Source organism: Mesoplodon bidens (assembly GCF_964165515.1).
Source record: "Mesoplodon bidens genome assembly, chromosome: 9".
In the NCBI taxonomy this organism is placed as follows: Eukaryota; Metazoa; Chordata; class Mammalia; order Artiodactyla; family Ziphiidae; genus Mesoplodon; species Mesoplodon bidens.
Window position 1 is genome coordinate 38661528 of NC_138166.1, and position 18640 is coordinate 38680167.

The 18640-nt window shown below is 35.3% G+C and overlaps 1 protein-coding gene across 4 annotated transcripts in view; it reads left to right on the top strand.

The window, feature by feature from the left end:
- Positions 1 to 18640, top strand: part of AGMO (alkylglycerol monooxygenase) — a 344244-nt gene that overhangs the window by 232008 nt on the left and 93596 nt on the right. Inside the window, exon 13 of one of the 4 annotated variants that reach the window (XM_081244289.1) lies at positions 16185 to 16293. The exons of 2 other annotated variants lie outside the window; for them this stretch is intronic. In XM_081244289.1, the coding sequence (XP_081100415.1) occupies positions 16185 to 16293 (109 nt within the window). The remainder of the gene's footprint in view (positions 1 to 16184; positions 16294 to 18640) is intronic. One more of the 4 variants, XM_081244290.1, reaches the window with a different exon arrangement.

An 18640-nucleotide genomic window follows, 5' to 3' on the forward strand; every position in this document is an offset into this window, starting at 1 on the left:
GGGAAGTCTGAGCTCTTCTGCCTAGAATTTTTTTTTTAAAAGCCTAACCTATTTGTTTAGTTTATTTCCATTTTCAATAACTTTATTACTATAGAAAACCCAGTAGGAAAAAGAATAAACACCTAATTTTCCATTGTCATAGCCCAAGATTTTCGGCTCTGAAGAGAGGGTCTGGTATGAAGGTTAAAGCAGAAAAAAATAGCCAGCTTACTAGCCTATGTAGAATAATAACCAATCTACCCATATTTTCAGAATCTCCTTAAATTCAAGTTACAGAAAAAACAGTACTGAAACAAAATCTCAGGTCTCATTTGTCTTTCTTTTTTCTATTAAAGTTTATTTTTGTTGAATAGTTGTCTTCTAAATGTAGCAGTGATATATGTCTTTTAAAATTTTTATATCTTGTGCTGTTAAATGCAAAATTTTCAGCAAATTGTCTTCTCTACAAATGCAAACTGTAGAGATGCGTCCTTTCTTTATATCATGCAGTTGTCTTTTGCCCCTGCCCCCTGACCCAAGAAAACCCTCAAGAGCTCCATTCTTAGTTAATGTTGGACATACCTGTTCTTATTTGGCGGTGATGATGTATATATAAGCATTTGCCACCAACAGATCCTCGCCATTGCTTTGTGTAAGAATATATCCCACTTAGAAACCTTTAGTGCCAGATGTGTTTAGAATCCAGTATATTTTAGAGCTTTTAAAGGGTACATGTACCATGTATTATGCAACACCCCTAGGGGGTCTGTTGCAGCACCCTTAGTCCAGCAATCAATACTTTCTGTAGCAAATTTGCCAGCGGCGGGGAGGAAAACATTGGGGGGCAAAGTTTTGTCTAAATGAAGAATATTAGTAGCCTTCTGTCAATTCCAGTTAACTTCTATGGCAAAATAAAATAAGAAGCATGCACGTACACACAGACATAGCAGTTGGATTTCAGAGCTTTTGCATTTCATAAAAGAACTGTAAATTGTGCAAAGAATCATCTTTGGAGGTGTCTCCATCTCTCTCTGCCAGAATAGGGGCTTGAATGAATTGGGGTGAGTGGATTTAGGGTTAGTTTCTTAGCAGAGTTATTTAAGACAATTTCCATAACATTTAGCTTCACATTAAAAACGTCATACGACATTTAAACTTTGTGTTTTTAAAGACTAAAAAAACTTGCTATATAACCCAAATGTAACATATATTTGACAATTATGTTAAACACAGTCGTTTTCTTAATTTGATTTCTCTGATCAGAAAGGGAAAGCTTGTGCTTTTTCTGTTTTTCTAATTTGGAGGTTGTTTTTTCAAGCTCATTTATATCCATGCATTTAATAGGACTTATGTAACACTCTGTGACATCTATCATCTCATTTAATAATGGCTGTCAGTTCATTTCCCAGTAAAGACAGGGAAAACAAGAATGTTGAGCTACTTTGGAAATCTAACCATTAAGGAAATAGATCCTCTCTAAGTTTATATTTAATGTTCCTTTTTATTATTTTCATATTATGAAAATGCAATGTGAACATTTTAATGTGTAAATGGAGAGCTGAGTGATTTAACGTCCTTTTTCTTTCTTTATACAAATTTAACTATAACTCACTTAGAATATTTAAAGGCAAAATTTCTAGTCAATTGTAGAACTAGTATGAGAATGCTTGGGAAAAGAATCAAGGTATTAGAATTTTCACCTACAGAGGTGACTATGTTACAGCTTCTCTGACTACCTTGAAGATTTTGTCTTTGGTTTTCTGCAGTTTCACTAAAATACATCTGGTTTTAGATTATTTTTATTTATTTGCTTAGGATTCTCTGGGTTTCTTAAAGTTATGAATTGATGTCTTTCATCAATTGATGTCTTTCTTGCCTTTAATCCCTTTAAATACTGCTTCTGATGCATTCTCTGTGCCATCTCATCCTAAAACTCTAATTAAACATATTTTGAAACTTCATTATTGTGTCCTTTTACACTCCCTTCTGTTTCATCCTCCCACCTTCACTCCTGTCCTCTACCTCCTGAATTTTACTCTGGATTGACTTTTTAGGCTTATACTCGACTTCATCTGTTTTTACTTCGTGTATGTCTAATTTGCTCCAAAGCAAAAACCACTGAATTGTTGTATTTTTTGTTTCTATATCTAGCTAGTTCTTTTTCATATCTTTTATGTAACTTTACCATTTTCCATCGACAAAACTGAAGCTTGGCATATACCTCCTTAAAAATATTAAAGATGTGTATCTATAATCTATGTCAAATAATACCAATATCTTTTAGTACCTAAGATTCTATTCTGTTGTCTTTCATTTCTCTTCTCATTCGTGGAGTCTTCTCTCCTATGTTTCTGGTGATTTTTAATTGTGTGATAGATATTAAATTTAACGTTTAATTTATAGAGATTAATGAGTCCTAAGAAAATCCACCAAAGAGGATCTTAAATTACCATTGGCATAGTCTCCAACAATCCAGATAACCTTAATTCAACCTTGAGGCATGATATTTCTACATACATGTTTCAAAACCAAGCTTCAGAGCATGCAAAGCATGGTTTACTTGGCTTATCCCGTCAGTCCTAGGATGCATCCTTTTGGTCTTCAGTTCAAGTTCAGGGTTGATTCACCAGGGTCACTCCTTTGGGAGACCCTAGACTTTGATTTTCTTCCTCCATCCTCTCCCAGTTGGTAAACTCAGTGAGAGCAAGAGAATCCTGAATGTTGGACTCACTTCTCTGGATTTCCATCCTCTCCCATTGCTTGCTCTGATAATGCCACACAAGCATTCTTTAATTTCCCCCAAAATATTTTTAAATGATTTTGTCTCACTTTTTTAGTTTCTTCACTGGAAGAGTGATTACCAAGATGGACATTCGTCAAAGAGGAAATTCCATAGGAAGGCATCAACAATCAATTTTGTGTAGAATAGAAATGAGTAGCAGGAATTTAGGTCAGGACGAGGCTGGTAGAGGAAAAAGAGGGTGAAGGAAAAGCCCCACTGAGAGATTTTGGCAATAATCAGCCGTGGAAGTAGGAATAAAGTAGGATCATGGAAGTCAAAGGGAGAAAGAGTTTCAAGAAGAGATAATGAGTAGCACTGTAAGAATGACCAAATAGGATGAGTACTGAGCAAAGGGTAACTGAATTTGGTAATTAGGAAAGCATTAGAGAATTTAACGTGAACAACTTCAAGGCTAATTTTAGGGTTTTCTGAATTACTAGTTAGGTAAAAAAGCATATTTACCAGCTTCTTTAAGAAGCTGGGTAAAGGCAAGAAAAGAAAAAGGGTTTTGAGACAATGTAGGACATATTTCTAGTCCATATATTTTAAAACATTTTAAGTTAAATCATACCATGATTAAATTGGAATTAAATTTCTTCGTGAACAGACTCCACGGATGATGCTTACCAAACCAATCCTAAAATCTGACAAGACATATAAGAGAAATTTCTTTTAAGGTTGGAAGAAAAATAGTATTAGATCTTCCATATTTTTCTTAATTTGATAATATTTAATTTCTGTGAACTCATCTGCAAACATATCCACCTGTCCGAAAATATGGTTGAGGAATTCAAGACCAGCAAGGTATTTTTATCTTTAAATGGATACATTTTAAAATAATACCATTTTGAGAGATACAGTATATATCCAAGGCTCTATCTTTATCAGCAGAAACCTGAACTTGATTGCCTTGTGTTAGAATAAAACTCATATGATGGACAATTCTGAGATTTTTTAATCTTTCTATTTGTATATAACAAAGAATACAGAGTGAAGTAAATCAGAAAGAGAAAAACACAAATCGTATATTAATGCATATATGTGGAACCTAGAAAAATGATACAGATGAACTGGTTTGCAGGGCAGAAATAGAGACACAGATGTAGAGAACAAACGTATGGACACCAAGGGAGGACAGTGGCGGGTGGGGGGGGGGGGGTTGTTGTTGGTGGTGGTGTGATGAATTGGGAGATTGGGATTGACATGTATACACCAATATGTATAAAATAGATAACTAATAAGAACCTGCTGTATAAAAAAATAAATAAAATTCAAAAAATCAAAAAAAAAAAAGAAACCTTTCTGAATCCCTTCCCATGGAAATTATTAAATGGTGCTATTCATTGAATACTACCATTGCTTTACTGAGTGGCAAATTCTCTTCTCCTGCTTGCTATACCACGGGGTCCCCAACCCCCAGGCCGCAGACCAATACCGGGCCGCGGCCTGTTAGGAACTGGGCCACACAGCAGGAGGTGAGCAGTGGGCGAGCGAGCAAAGCTTCACTTGCTGCTCCCCATTGCTCCCCACCGCTCGCATTACTGCCTGAACCATCAACCCCCCCCACCTCCCATCTGTGAAAAAATTGTCTTCCACGAAACTGGTCCCTGGTGCCAAAAGTTTGGGCACTGCTGCTATACCAGACACTTGTATCAAATAACTTCCGACTGTGTTTGGAAATTAATAAATGAATGAAAGTCCTCTGGGATATTTTACTTTACTATTAGTGGCTTTAATAATAATGTGTTCATGTTCACTCCAATCAAGTTAATCTTTAAGAGGATTTAACAGGTTTTTAAAATGGTAAGGAAGTTTAGACCAACCAATAGGTTAGGAAATTTCTCTTATTACAAGATGATTTTGAACCCAATAACTTGAGTGGAATTTGAACCTTTTGCCTTTTCCCACTGCTGATTTAATAAAGAAAACTGGATTACTCATATTGATTTATTCTAGTCTGCATTTATTTTATGTCCCAACACTAAATATAAGCTTCTGGTTTCATGTACACGTCTGCCAATGGTCATGTTGCAGTTGGTTAAATAAGCTTTCACAGTGTCCTGGGATTATGGAATTGACTACTTTTCAGGGTCATAAATTTATACCTTATATATGTTAGATAGACAATTCCAGTCAAAAATAATCTTAAAAATAACAAAGATTAAGTTAATATTGATCTGCAATATAGTGGAATATTTCTCTGATTTGTGCTAAATAATGACAGAATTTACTAAAATGAAAGTCAAAGTTACTATTTTGAGAGTCAGTCACAAGGAAGATTCACTTGACTGACCGGGAGAAAAGCAGAGTTGTAAATTGAAAGTCTTTTCTAAAGTAATTATGGTTTAATAACAATGCCACATGTGGATATACTTGATGTATTTCTTTTTTCCTATGTCCATCTTGCCAGTTATAGAAAGCAAAAAGCTAAACATTGTCTTTATGTGAAGACAATTTGGTTTTACTACTGTGAAACTGGAATTCCACTGGCAGACAGTGAATTATCTATCTACGTACTGCCTAAAATTTAAAAAATAATAATTTAAGTGACATAGAGTCAATAAACCTGTAAAGTGGACTGATTTATTAAGTTACACAGGAATCTACTTTGAAACTTTTTTTCTTGGATTTCTTGCTAAAAACTATATTGCTTACAAAGTTAAAGAGTAAATATATAGCCTATTAAGGACTTCAATGTCGTACAGCAAAAAATATGTTTACTTTATTGAGATCCCCTTTGCCTAGTGATCTAATGAAAAATTTTTTTTGCATATTTGTTAGGAAAGATAGCAGTCTCATGGGCAGTCTTTAGACACCCATGGAACCACAAAAGAATAGATCTTTGGCCTGGAACACTTCTTTACCTAGAGGTAAAATGCCTACACAGACTATGCAGGGTTTATCACCTTGAATGGGAACATCTTTCTCTATTTCAGACTCAGTGAGCACTCCTTTGTTCTGCTGTAGTATGTGTGTCACTGTCCCACAGGCTTCTGTATTTCAGACTACATGGAGGAGGAGAAGGGGTCCTTCTACTGCATAAAGAGAGGGGTGCAAAGCTAATTGCCCTGTTTCCACTGCCAAGAGGACCCACTAGCCATGTAGGAACTGATGCACACTGTTGGTGCTGATCTTGCTCTGACTCTTCCTTGTTTAAAGCATTTTTCCACCCAGTGCTTGACTCTGCAGTGTTTTTCCTTGGCGAGTCCTATACCAAGATGCAGTGGGCAGAAGTGTTTGGACCTCTCTTCCTGGTGGCTGGCACTGTGATGATCTTTGCTATCCTCCATGGAATTGGAGTACTCCCCTGGCATTGATAACTGGTGCCTGGTGTTCTAATCAACAATATTGCTTCTAATAATATCTCTCAAAATTAACACTTCTTGGAACATCATTTAGAAATTGTTTCTCTAGATAACTGAAATTTCAGATATTAGAAAGGTCTTGTTTTTTTGACATTTATTAAACTGCTAAATTATTGTGAAGTTGACCTACAATTAAGAAAATTATTAAAAATGGTGTGATGGTCCTTTAAAATCTATCTACTCTATGGATATAGTTGACATTCTTCATTATGTTCCTCTTTAGGAAGTTAACAGGTATAGTTATGTAATCTTGACAAACTCATTTATATCTGTCTTATGTCTGTTAATTTTGTAACTGGTTTTATTTTTCTGTTTGTGTTGGTTGCTAAATAGCCGAGAGTCAAATATGCAGCAAATATCCACATATGTTTTGCTTTTCTCTTCACTTGCACTTCAATTTTACTTTAAATGTTTTGCTGCATGTATGTTATCTATTTTTGCAGTAACAAATGACCACAAATGTAATGGCTTAAAACAACAAAGATTTATGATTTTACAGCTCTGCATGTCAGAAGTCTGGGTTGGCTCAGCTCTTTCCTCTGCTCCAAGTTTCAAAGGGCAAAATCAAGGTGTCAGTCTGCTGGGTTCTTATCAGGAGGCTTTAGGAAAAATTTACTCCAACTTCATTTAGGTTATTGATAAAACCCAGAGCCTAGTGGTTGTAGGACTGACATTCCCATTTTTTTTTTTTTTGCTGTCTATCAGCTAGGGGCTGCTCTTAATTGCCAAAAGCCCTTCCTCCAATCCCTACATTAAGACCTCTGCATCTCAGAGCTAGTAGTGTAGTGACATATTAAATCCTTCTCAGGTTTGAAATCTCTGATTTCCTCTTCTGCTACGTATTTTTTCTCCTCTGTTGCCTCTAGCCAGAGAAATTTCACTGCTTTCAAGGACTCAGGTGATTAGATTGGGTCCATATGCATAATTCAGGATGATCTTCCTATCTTAAGGTTTATAAACGTAATTACATCTGCAGAATCCCTTTTGCCATGTAAGGCAATGTACTTACAATCCCAGAGATTAGGGCATAGACATCTTTGGGGGGTCATTACCTAACCTACTGCAGTACACTTTATAAATATTTGTATACTGTTTTTTGATATGTCATAAATAGCATTTTAAGAATAAATCAAGAAAAAATGATTAGATTATGTTCCAATGAACTGGGGAAAAAGGCCCTCAGATTAATATAGATACAAGAAAAATTTCATTAAATTTTTGAAGGATAAAATTTGATTTATAGTACAATGTAGGTGTTTTCATTTTTTAATTTTAGATTTAGGTATATAAAGTAAACATTTACAAACTTTAAACATACATATTTCACTGGGTTTTTTGGCCTATTTTCCTAAGTTACTGAACAAAATAAATGTCTGTCTGTGAATTATATCACTATATTACTATGACATTATTGTTTTTCCTTATCTCTCTTCTTTGTGTTCATGAAGCAGTTGCTTTATAGAACTAAATTTTGTGTTTATCAGAACCTTAAATCCTTTCACTCTCTAAAATACAGGCATATCTGTTAGTAAAAATTCCCCAATCTTTTCAGGAAGCCTAGCTGTTAGGATGTGGGTTTTTTGAAAAGTATACTGACAAAAGTAAGATAAATCTGGGCCCAACTGCTTACTAGATTTAGAATAGTTAAATGTTATGTAAACTTCCTGTTTTGTTTCCTCATTTGTAAATGTGTTTAATAGTAGTTACCTCATAGGACTGAGGGTAGTAACTGTAAATTGTTTAGCAGTATATTTGGAATGTAGTTAATAGAAAGTCAATGAGGGAGGATTTATTTTTATTAAAACTACTATTACAGGGGATCAATGAGAAACATGCCTTTATTGCCACGTAAAAGGACAAATCATAAAAGGGCTTTCTCTGTTCACCTAAAACTTGTTTTCATTTTTAGCCCCTTAAGACATTGATCATAGTTTTTCGTTACATACTGAGTGTTCATATAGACATTCCCACATGTTAACCATCTCTTTTTCTGTATTTTTTCTGCATCTCTGACCTCCTGTCTCAGTCACTTTTCTTCTGATGAAGTTCAGAAGAATTTCCTTCAGGGGCTGTTGGCTGGCAGTGGACTTTCCAAGTTTTTGTTTGTCTGAAAATATTTTTATTTCACAACTCCATTCTTTTTTTTTTTAAGATTTTTTTTTGATGTGGACCATTTTTTTTAAGTCTTTATTGAATTTGTTACAGTATTGCTTCTGTTTTATGTTTTGATTTTTTGGCCCTGAGGCATGTGGAATCATAACTCCCTGACCAGAGATCGAACCCACACCCCCTGCACTGGAAGGTGAAGTCTTAACCACTGGACCACCAGGAAATCCCAACAACTCCATTCTTGAAAGATCTCCTCGTGCCTTTCCCCCAGATGTAGAATTCTAGGTCGGCAGCTATTTTCTTTCAGCACGCTAAAGATGTATTTGCTTGTCTTAGGACTTCCATGACTATTCTTGAGAGGTCAGCTCTCATCCCAACTGTCAATTATTTGGAGGCAACCTGCCTTTTATTCTTCCCCTGCCCTAGAAACTTTAAGCATTTCCTTTCTGTATTGTGTTTTATAGTTTTAATATGATATATCTAGGCTTGACTTTCTTTTTATTTATTGTGCTTGGCATTCATCTGACTTTGTGAAGCTACAAAATTGTGTTTTATATCAGTCCTGGAAAATCTCCAGTCTCTCACTTCTCAAATACTGCTGCTCCCCAACTCTCTCTTCCTTTCCTTTTGGAACTCTGATTAAATGTATGTTAGACCTTCTCACCCTATCTTCCATGTCTTTTAATTTCTCTCTCTCTCTTTAAAAAAAAAAAATTATCCATTTTTTTCTCCGACTACTGCATTTAGATAAAATGTACTTAACAGTTTACAAACCATTTCTTCATGTGTATCTAATCTGATATTGTAATCTGATGTTAAACCCAACTATTGAGCTTAAAGATTCTGGTTATTCTATTTTTTATTACCAGGAGTACTGTTTTCTTAAAATGTATTACTTTATAGTTTATTTCCTGCAAATATTTTCAAATGTATCTTTTATGTTTTTCAATATGGCAAAAGGCAAAAGGAGGTTTTTTTAGAATATACATCTGGTAATTTCAACAGACCTGTTTTAACTTTCTATTATTTGTGTTTATTTTCACTAAGGTGCTTTGTTTTCTTGCGAACTTGATTGCTTTTCATTGTATATTGGCCACTGCCTTTAAAAAATTATATATAGTGATTCATTAAGGCCTAAAATGAGTGGTTTCCTCCAGAGAGAATTTGTGTCTGCTTTGGCTAGACAGTTGAAGATTCAATCAGACAAGTTATTTGGTCCCCCTAAGATATATGGACTTTGCTGCACATCCGAGCAAGTGTTGGCTTGTGATTGCAACTTCTTGGGGCCCTTTTCTCCCACCTCCTCTCAGGGCCTAAGCAAATTTCTTTCTGGTATCCTGGTGTTAGAAAGGTAGGTGGGATCACTTGAGATTCCAGATTAATGTGGAGGGGGGTTTCTGTTAGATTTCTCATCTTGCATGGTTCTTAGATTTTCATTTATTTCCCCTTCATCGAGATGAGGACGTCAAAAAATAAGTAATGTTTGATAGAGCACAGATATCCTCAGCCCCAAATTAGTTCTCACACTCTTGAGTTCCCATTTTCCCTTGAATTTTTGGTTCTGTAATTCTCTCATTAGCTCTTCAGTACTTTAAAATATATATATATATATATATATATATATATATATATATATATATATGTCTCCAGCATTTTTGTTTTTAGTAGCAGGGTTGTTTAACTCTGTGTGGTAGGCAGAATAATGGCTCCCTAAATATGTCCGTATCCTAATTTTCAGAACCTATGAATATGCTATGTTATACGGTATGGCAAGGAGAATTGGAGGTTGCAGTTGGAATGAATGTTATTAATCATCTGATGTTGAGATGGGGAGATTGTCCTGAATTGTCTGGGTGGGCCCAGTGTAATCACAAGGGCTTTAAAAAGTGAAAGGAGGCAGGAGAGTCTGAGTGAGGTGATGTGAGAAGCACTCAACTGGTTATTACTGGCTTTGAAGATGGAAGAGGGCCTTGAGCCAAAGAATGTGGGCAGCCTCTAGAAACTGGAAAAAGCAAGGAAACGGATTCTCCCTTAGAGCCTCCAGAGAGGAAGGCAGCCCTGCCAACATACTTGATTTTAGAACAGTAAGACCCAGTTCAGACCTCTGACCTCCAGAACTGTAAAATAATTAATTTGTGTTATTTTAAACCACTAGATTTGTGGTAATTTATAACAGCAGCAATAGGAAAATAATATACTTTATCTTAACAGGAATAGAAGCTCCCAATTTTTTTATAAAGAGTATAAATGTTAAAAATAATGGTAGTACTGTCTCTATAGTCCTGGTTATTTTACACTAATTACTTAAAACATTATAATAGTGAAATAACGTGATACTGAGGAAAATAAGGGCATTTTTGTATGATCCAATTTGTTATATTAGTGATTGATGCTCTCTACCTTAAATCCCTATTGATTTGAAGCTAAAAGACAAAATATTTCAAATGGTTACCAAATATGCTTATTTCTGGCAAAGTGATAGAAACTGAAATTTTAACTGGGTCCCTTCCTCCAAAGTTATAGCTAAGGATAGAATGGAAATTTTTGCTAAAAATATTATCTTGACTTTTTTAGCAAATAAAAACCTAAATAACCACAGCTTTGATCATTTACTGCATGTGCGTTTTTGTGAGAGGTTTTACATTTGTTTAAATAACATTACAGATTCAAATTATTCTTTAAATTAAAACCAAACTCGATCTATTTAAAGTGTGCCAAGTTACTCAGCCTTCCTGCTATGTGTCTGCTCACAGCAGCTGCTAATCCTAAAAGGACTGGCACGGACCGTGTGAGGACCTTGGGGATAGGATCCTATGACAAATCATGATGAGCAAAAATTTCCTTCCAGACAGCATATGATATATATGTTTTGTCATAAAATTTATATGAAGTTGAAGGAATATAAATAAATTTAGCATTAATTTGGAAACCTGCAAAAATGGGATTGGGAGAATTAGACCTCACTTCTACTGATCCTGGAGTCAAGTATACTTTCCAGTGGGTAACAATGTTTATTAAATATGGAGAATGCTGTTTATTAAGTAGAATGATGATCATTTATTGAGGGACCTTAGACAAGTCCTTCTTCACCTTCTTTGTGTTATCTCTCAAATGATAAAGAATAAATATAATAACTAAAGTTTTTCTCTCTCTAACATTCTATTTTAGAGAGGCTACACACTCCCAAACCTACCCAAACATATATATGCTCACATAATATTATTATAATATATATAAATATAGTAATAAATAAGGACCCTCCTCTAACATTCTAAATATGTTTTTAAAAATAAAATTCAATGAAAACAGCACCTGAGTTACATTAGCTAGATGAGAGATCTTATGTTCCAGGGAGGAGCTGGAAAAAGGTACAAATCATTGTGGCTAGGGCAATGGTCTTCAAAATTGCCTTAGTTACCTCTAACCCATAAAGTTTATTTTATAACTCTTTTGATATAGTTGAAGATCGTCACTATTACTGAGAGATGTTAAGAAAGTATAAAGTATTTCCCCTCTGCTGATCATCTTTTACTGGTACCTACTCAAAAATTTGGAGATGTCCTCCTATGGAAAAAATGTTGGCCCTACTCATCTTGCTGGTCTGTAAAACAGCTCAGAGAGGAAAATGATGATTCTTCATAATGTGTGCCTGCAGTTGCAATTAACGTGTTCCCCCAAAGGATTTTTAGCAGGGCTTGTCTTTCTAGAATAGACCATGACTCTTCTGTACTGAGTAGTTGATAAATAACTGCTTGAAGGGAATGCTGCTGATGGACTATTTCTTGATGTCGCTGTTTCAGCCTGTGACTTCAGCCCAGTATCTGGGACAATGGAATGCATAGTAAAGCTGCTTAATATTAAGAAATGTTAAGCTTTTAAATTATGAATTTAAGCCAAATCTCTCTGTGTGACCAACTACGAGTCAGTGATTTTGAAATCAAACTAAAATTGGATTAAATATTAATTTTACCACACACTGACTGAAGGACTTTGGATAAATTACTTAAATATTGTGAAACTTTGTTTCCTTATCCACAAAATGTAGAAAACATTGCCTGCTTCCAAGAGTTATTTGAAATCCTCTGTAAAATGTAAAGCATGTCATGTTAGTTGTTATATTCTCATTATATACAATGTAATAATATGATTATCAACAGATACAGGAATATCAAAGGGCTTTGCTTAGTAGAGAAGTATTTTTTTGATTTTATCTGTTTAACATTTTGAGTTATAAGTTTGAAAGCTCCGATGAAAATGAATTTAAGGATATCAACTTTGTCCTTAAGAAGCTTACAGTAAATTGATACATGCAAATGAGGAAACAGTTATTGTGAAAAGTGAAAACCTCTAGGATATAGGTGGAGGATGCTGCAGGAGTATAGTAGAAGGGATATCCAATCTTGACTAGTGGCTCGGAAAGGGCTTCTCAAATGACGTAAACTTGGTTAAAGGCTTACAGAAGAAGAATGAGAGTAAATTGAGCAGGATAAGGAAGAGAGGACCCATTTTTAAATAGGAGGAAAATCATGTGCAAAGTTATGACAACTTTTCTATATTCAGGGAGTAACACATGTTTTGGAGTGGCGGGTACCTGTGTAGGGAGTGAATGGGATATGATGAGTTAGGGACATACATACAGGATAAGCAGAATTTATCCCACTCTGTCGTTATGAGAAGAACCAAAATTTAATAAGAGAAGTGACATGAATGGATTTGCTCTTTGGAAGATTCCTCTGGCAGCTTGTGGGTGATGTATGGAGAGCTGGAGGAAAGCAGTGAGAAACAGCAGGCAAGGCTGGAGGCCTGAGGCCTTGCAGGGAAATTCTGGGTATTTAGAAAGTAGGGCAGAAAATAGACTAAAGCATTAGGCATTGGGAACAAATGGAATTGACTAGAGAGATTTAAGAGAGAGACTCTCTCTGACGTGTTTACTAACTGGTCAGAGGTGGAGGATACCTGTGGAGTCTTGCATAGTCTCTTGAATTTCAGAATTGGTGAGTTCATACTGTTATTGAGATAGAAACAAGGGAAGGGCAAAGATTTGAAAGGAAAGATACTGAGTTTATTTGTTGGCCTGTTTATACTGAGGTACATGTGAGATACCTGAATCTCAGTTGCAAGTCTGAAACTCAGGAAAACAGGTCAGGCCTGGAGGTATAGATTTGGGTGCAGTTTGAAGGTGGTAATTGCAACCATCAGCATAGAAGCAATCACCTAGGGAAATTTTTTATTGTTGCTCACTTTGACGCAATTACATGATTAGGTAATTATAATGTCTACTTCCCGTAGGTGTCATAAGAGAAAAAGAAAAAAGTCTTGTATAAGTTAGTGATTTATTTTAAAACATCCACATTAGCTTTTTAAAAAACAAGTAAATTAAAGAGTCATATTATGTTAGATTTTAAATTGATTTTCCCATCTAAGAAAAAGGTCCTATATCAGGTACTGTCACTATCACTTTTAGATTATTTTCAATTATACCTGTAAGTAAGTGTATGCCTGTTTTAGTTTTTCACCATGTGAAAAAATGGGTGATTCAGTTTTTTCCAAATAAATGGGCTTGGCTTGAAGACAAGTCATGTCAAACAAGAATTCCCACATTTTAGGATCCCAAAACAATCCATCGTGATGGAATATAAATAATGTCTTTATCCTTCACAGGACTATTAGAGTTAGGGGACTAGACTAGACATTTTAGATAGTGTAATATATGTATCTCATCGTCATTACTGGTAGATTTGTCTTATTAGCAATGAATGAAATAATTGTGTAATTACAAATTTAAAATTATTATATTTTTCCTTCTGGAGTCACTTTATCATTGTTTCATGTTTAATAACTTTAAATGTAGATACTTATATTGCTTTTTAAAAATAAATTCATTTTATTTATTTATTTTTGGCTGCGTTGGGTCTTCGTTGCTGCACGCGGGCTTCCTCTAGTTGCGGCGAGCGGGAGCTACTCTTCCTTGCAGTGTGCAAGCTTCTCATTGCAGTGGCTTCTCTTGTTGTGGAGCACAGGCTCTAGGAGCATGGGCTTCAATAGCTGTGGCTCGTGGGCTCAATAGTTGTGGCTCTCGGGCTCTAGGGCACAGACTCAGTAGCTCCGTGGCATGTGGAACCTTCCCGGACCAGGGCTCAAACCTGTGTCCCCTGCATTGGCAGGCGGATTCTTAACCCCTGCACCACCAGGGAAGCCCACTTACATTGCTTTTTAACATCAAAACTCCCCCAAATCTTATGTGCTTTAATGACGTTTATTTCTCATAATTGTAACTTATGCATTTAGAAATGGTGAACTACTTTATATAAAGAAAGAGTTCATTATCTTTGTTATGGTGATTATAACTTATCTTAATAATAACACGTCAGATGTATGACTTATGTATTTCCAGTAGCCCTCTTCCAGTGTGGTGTACTTAGCATAATAAAGTAGAAATCTTAGTCTGGGGACACACTCTTCAGCCTACAAGAATTAATACAATCTAAAATAGTAGGTGAAAATTTAAACTGTGCTAATTCTAAACATTAAAATCTAACCATTCGAAGCATTAACAATCCTTAACAGTGTCATAAATCATTTTAAGTTTTTAGCAAGGTAACAAAAATTGCTATATTTTGTAATGCTTTTTTTTACGTAGTCATATTTTTTATAAGTAAATTTGGGCTCCAGGCCAAGGAGAACTTCGGAGAACTTTTAAGTTTGAGAGACTGTCTCACAGCTGGAAAGCACCCCAAAGTGGATTGATTGGAGAAGAATATGTTTTCCATTATCCAGCTCTCTACCAAACTATTTCTTGTAGCTTGAAAATAATAAAGGTTTTGTAAGCCCCAAGAGGTCTTTTTTGATCCATGAATGAAGTTACCCTGGATTCATATAACTAAAATCTGACTTCCTTTCAGCCATTGAAATTCGAAACCCTTCCATTTATTAGTATAGAATAAGAAAATTCTTCCCTGTCAAAACTTTGTATTTTAATAAAGTTAATGTCGATGCATATCACAAGTTTTTGTTCCAGTTAAGGTGAGTATAATATGATGTAAAAGAAAATGTAAAGTGAGTAATGGAAGTAGGTTAATTAAAACAATATTAGGGGATGCATTCAAGTAGCCTTCTAATTACTTTTAAGAACTTTCTTTTATCAAAAGTTATACTTTTTTCTTCTACTTATCACAAAATTATTTTATTATGAATTTACAGAAATATAAGATATTTGAAGACTTTTGATTGTTGTTGCTTAAAATTTTTCGTTACCCAGAATTTTAACGTGAAAAGAATATCTTTAAAAAATGATTTGTTCTTCTAACCCATCCACGTATCCATAATGCCATTTTACCCATGATTGGGTATTATACATTTTTAGTACCTTTTTGTAGAGGAAGCCAAGTATCATTCATAGAATCTTCTATATGATTTCTCTTGAGCTACAGTTTCCATTTTACAATAGCACAGTGGAAAAATTAATTTGTTATGTATAACTGTGGTACAGTAGTAAATTAGCATATCTAAGGTAAAATCCAGATCACCATTCCAAATTCTAAATTACATATATATCCAGATGATATATATGTGGGAATGTAGTTTTGAAGCAATTTTCCTCAGAATAAAATTGGGAATTATTATTAAGAATTATTTACTATAACTATTTGAGTCAAAGGAAATAACTATAAAATCACAAGGTTGAAAAAGTGGCACAATCACCCATCCTGCCAGTTGAAAAGAAATTAATGCAACATGTTGAACTTTGATCATTCAGGTTTCACCAGTGAACCCAAACACACAGAAAATCCTTTATTTCAGTTTACTTCAATAAGTGCCAATCCCTATTGCTCCATATCCGGGAGAGGTGGGGAAATGGAGGAATAAAAAAAATCGGCAGATAATCCTCAAATCTGGATTTAGACAATATTGTTTACTTCCTGTCCTATCAAACTTTTTCTTTTTTTAAGCAGATTTCCCGACAGAATTGCCTTCTCCTTGCCCCTGCCTGCCCTCTCGTGGAGAGCTGGAGCATAAGTAGAAAAAGCAAGGGCAAAGACACGTGGCAGAACATCCACGGTGAGATGATGAATAATTACTTAAGACAGGTGTGACCACATGTCACTGGACAATAGCGTCTAGTAAAAATTTGTATATTTCAAAACAGTGCCCTACTTTTAATATTAAATTCCTTATACACTACTGAATGTCAGCTGGCTCACTCTGCCTTCAGATTTCAGGAGGGAATCCCAGAGGAAAGGGAAAGCAAGAGGAAATTGTTATCCAGTGTGCTTCCCAGGGTTTAACTAAATCATTGGCCAGAGTCGACTTTCTTATTAAGTGTTGGTGCTTTGTGTAAGTGAAAGAGTAACGGTGTCTCATATTTCCATGAGAATATTTTGGGGGATGGGAGGACAGATGGCAGAAGATATCTCACTTCTCAGTTCTGTTTAAATAACTTGATTAGTAGTTTCATCTCAGTTCCTGCAGGCAGCATCCTAAAAAATGAGAGTTTCTGTTTCTTTGGGTTCATTGGACTATTAAAAAAGTCATGGCCCAGTAAAGGTTCAGTCATGGGCTTTTGAAATAAGCAGAATCTTTGACTCATAACTAATAACTGAATAAGTAAGATTTTTATTATGAAATAATTGGAAAAATCCCCCAATCCTTCAGCTGTAAAATCTCCCCTATATTTCCATAATGAAACACTGAATGACAAACACTGAATCACCACTGTTTAACATAATTGAGAGCTCATAATTGTTTGGTTGTCCTTATACCAATAGATTTGACATTGTACCCAATATTTCTGTCCTGGTTTGGCCATGTGCCTCGGTCCAGTTCTTCCCTTCCACAGCTGTTTGCTGGGTGCATTCTTACTTAAATAATGAGGCTCTGTGGAGAAGACCTCAAGGGGATTGAGGGACTAGAGAGGGCTGGAAGAGAGAAAAGGATGAAAAAAACTTTAAAAGACGAAAGAAATGTGAGGAGTTTATGTAGGTCAAGTCATTTAAGTTTCCATTAATTTATATTGTAATATGGGGATTTTTCAGCTACTTTGAGCAAAGAACCGACATATTTTATAGAATAAAAAAATTCTGAGGATACTGTCAAGCCTTGGATAAGGGTGTTGGCTTGGTATTGTTTTTTGTAAAAGGACCGAAAGTTGAACTAACCTAAATTTGTTTTAGACTTGGGATTCTAGGTGTCCATAGAAAATAGTATTAGATATTTTGAGCTATTAGAGACATGCCCTTGGCCTGTTCCTTTCCAAGTAAAGATCATTATTTTAATGATAAGCAGAAGACATTAATAGAAAAAGAACTGATCCCCACAATTAAACAAAGAACAAAAATAGCTCTGTGTGTGTCTGTGTGTATATGCATATCTATTTGTGTATAGGGAAGTACATATACACGTATTTCTTTTTATCTTTTCTACCTCACATTTTTAAAAGGCAGGGCTGACTTAGTATTCCATTTTTTCCATAGCTTGCATCAAGTTCCCCACGCTCCACTTCTTTCTTTTGCTTTTCAGCACCTTCCTACCCCTCACATTCTTTTACGGCAGAGCACAACTCTCGCACTTTTTTCTAACAAGAAACACACATTGCAGTGAAACAGCCGAGGTCATCCTCATGCTCGCGTCATAGGTCAAGCAAGATCACTTACATTTTCGAGGGGGTCACTTCTTCTCACTGGGTGGGATATGACCTTTTTCCTTTTCTTAGAAGAGAAACCACCCCAGATGTTCACCACCACTTCTCTCTTTTTTTCTAGTCTCTTCCTTGTTTGCTGCCAAACACACACTTAGGCATCATTCATCTTGCTAGTTATCTTCTGCTATGTTGAGAAACGATTGATCTTTATTTCTATCTGATGTATCTTAAATACAACAAAACAAAACAAACAAAAACTCCAACTAATACTTAGAATAAACTTTAGGTCGCAGATACTTATTCTTTAACTTGAATGTCTAATTCTGAAAACTCCTGTATTATTCAGCCATGTCTCTGCATCACTGTTGCTATCTTAATATCATCTGTGGACAGCACTTTTCTCATCACCATTTGCATTGTGAGCTGTCTTCTGAGAAGTAGCTCTAAGAATGCACTTACTTCTGTTCTTCCTGTGTGGCTTGTTCTTCCTGTTTCTTCACTGACTATCCCCAATTTTTGTCTTTTGAGGTCCTTCAAATTTTCTCACCTAATACAACCAAGTTCGCAGGTGTTTTGTACAGATTAAAAACATATAGATAATTCTCCTGTTTTAATCTTTCATAAGAGTAGTCAAGAAGGAATATGGGCAGAAATAATTAGTACTATCAACAACAATTTCATGGCTTGAACCCTGCCTTCTTCTTCTTTTTTTTTTTTTTTTTGCGGTATGTGGGCCTCTCATTGTTGTGGTCTCTCCCGTTGCGAAGC